The 1,673-nt window shown below is 38.6% G+C and overlaps 1 protein-coding gene across 1 annotated transcript; it reads right to left on the bottom strand.

Moving 5' to 3' along the window:
- Positions 1 to 6: 6 nt before the first annotated feature.
- On the bottom strand, positions 7 to 1,588 carry LOC110467143 (the record flags this gene model as incomplete). The annotated part of the gene is made up of 5 exons (XM_021524091.1): positions 7 to 548; positions 701 to 909; positions 1,011 to 1,131; positions 1,256 to 1,391; positions 1,513 to 1,588. Coding segments are annotated over 5 exons (929 nt in total), but the record flags the coding sequence as incomplete, so codon positions are not given.
- Positions 1,589 to 1,673: the final 85 nt, after the last annotated feature.

The following is a 1,673-nucleotide window of genomic DNA, read 5'->3' as shown; positions in this document are numbered from 1 at the left end:
TCAATTTGAATGAAAGTTTGTCTGCGAGACTTTAATACGATAAGTCGATTAATATTAACGTTGATATATAGTAACAGCTTTTGCTACCAATACGAAATGACTGCTTTTGTCATAAATAATAATCCTGAGACAGATTTGCTCACTATGAATGTTTCACCAAATTATAATTTGTAACTTCTTTTAACTTTATAGTGCTTACCATCGAAAGGTGGCATCCAGGTGTTAACATCTGATGATGGCACGTAATCAGAGACGGATCCCCACTCGCTGGTATCCGGAATGTACGAACGAATTTTGTTGAAGTGTTGGGTGACGTCAATGCTTGGTAGAGCTTTCAGAGATTTCATGGGCACAAGAAGGTAAGTGTCAGTTTGAACTTCGCCATTCACAGGGTCGAATACAGTTATCTTAGTCTTCTCAAGGTCAGTGATGACGGATTTTAGCGCTTCAATTTCTTCCTCAATTATTTCGATGACGTAATCGTACACGCTTGTAATGGCCGCCTCTGTATTCTTTTCAACTTCCCAGAATTTGTAAGCGGAAGCAGCCTGTTATTTAATAAAAGAAAAAAAAATGTGAAAGAAGGAATCGATCATAAAAGAATTGAAATACATTTTATTCGGAAAAAAATGCGATTAACTAAAATAATGCAAGAAACCAACACAGCAACGTTAAAATATATGATGAACTGGGTACGTACGTGGGATGAAACGTAGTTTATTTCTGGTCTGTCCAACAGTCCGTACAGGGCGGAATTAATATGTTCCCTGCCGTTGTACAAGGATGACGTGTATCGCTGGGCTACGTTGTTGATAGATGGAAGTTGGCTGATCACCTTTGAGAGGCACTCGTTGTACTTGGCTTTAACAAGGCGTAACGTGTCTGTGTTCAACGGTTGGGCAAGTGCGTCTATAATAATAATAAAAACATTGTTACAGGAGGGAAACCGATAATAAAGCGTTGATTAATAGGCTCGCTATGGTACATGTTCGTACTTATTTTGAACTTACTAGTCAAATGGTCATGGTAGGTTTTGAATGTCAGAAGGGCTGTTGTCGAAATGTCCCGAAGTTTCTCGTCTAGTATATTCATCGAGGCAGCATAGCTTTTCCTTGAATCTTGTCCCATTGCCTACAACGAACAAACATGTATTGCAGATCACTCAACGATACCACTCAGCTTATATTTGATTTATAAAACAATATATTGACCGTTTCAGCGTTCGCTGATTTATCTGACCTCAGAAGATGTTTACCTGCAACATGTCACGTCCACTAACAATGTACACGTCCACGGTATCCTTCATTGGGTACGACACACGTGTGGAGGCGGTGGTTTCCATCCAGCTGGCTAGGTTTTGGCATTCCGAAATGACAGCAATGAGATATTGTCTGTAAAATGAAAGCAAGGGAATCGATTCATAAGTTGACCCATACATATTTATAGTAAATATCATATCAGGTATTGGCACACAAACGCAAGTTAAACATGAAGTCAAAGAGTGTTACTTACGAAATTTGTTCAGTGTCAAACTCAGCACAGTCAATAATTCCCGTAAGAGATGTCACGTCTTGTTGAATGCCTNGGTCTGTTGAAAACAAGACAATAAAACCCAATGATAAAGGATTAAACTTTAATACAACCGAAACAAACTTATATGGATGTTTTGTTAT

Source organism: Mizuhopecten yessoensis, unplaced genomic scaffold (genome assembly GCF_002113885.1).
Source record: "Mizuhopecten yessoensis strain PY_sf001 unplaced genomic scaffold, ASM211388v2 scaffold1723, whole genome shotgun sequence".
In the NCBI taxonomy this organism is placed as follows: Eukaryota; Metazoa; Mollusca; class Bivalvia; order Pectinida; family Pectinidae; genus Mizuhopecten; species Mizuhopecten yessoensis.
Note: the sequence above shows the minus strand (reverse complement) of the source record. Positions and strands in the feature narration are given on the sequence as shown.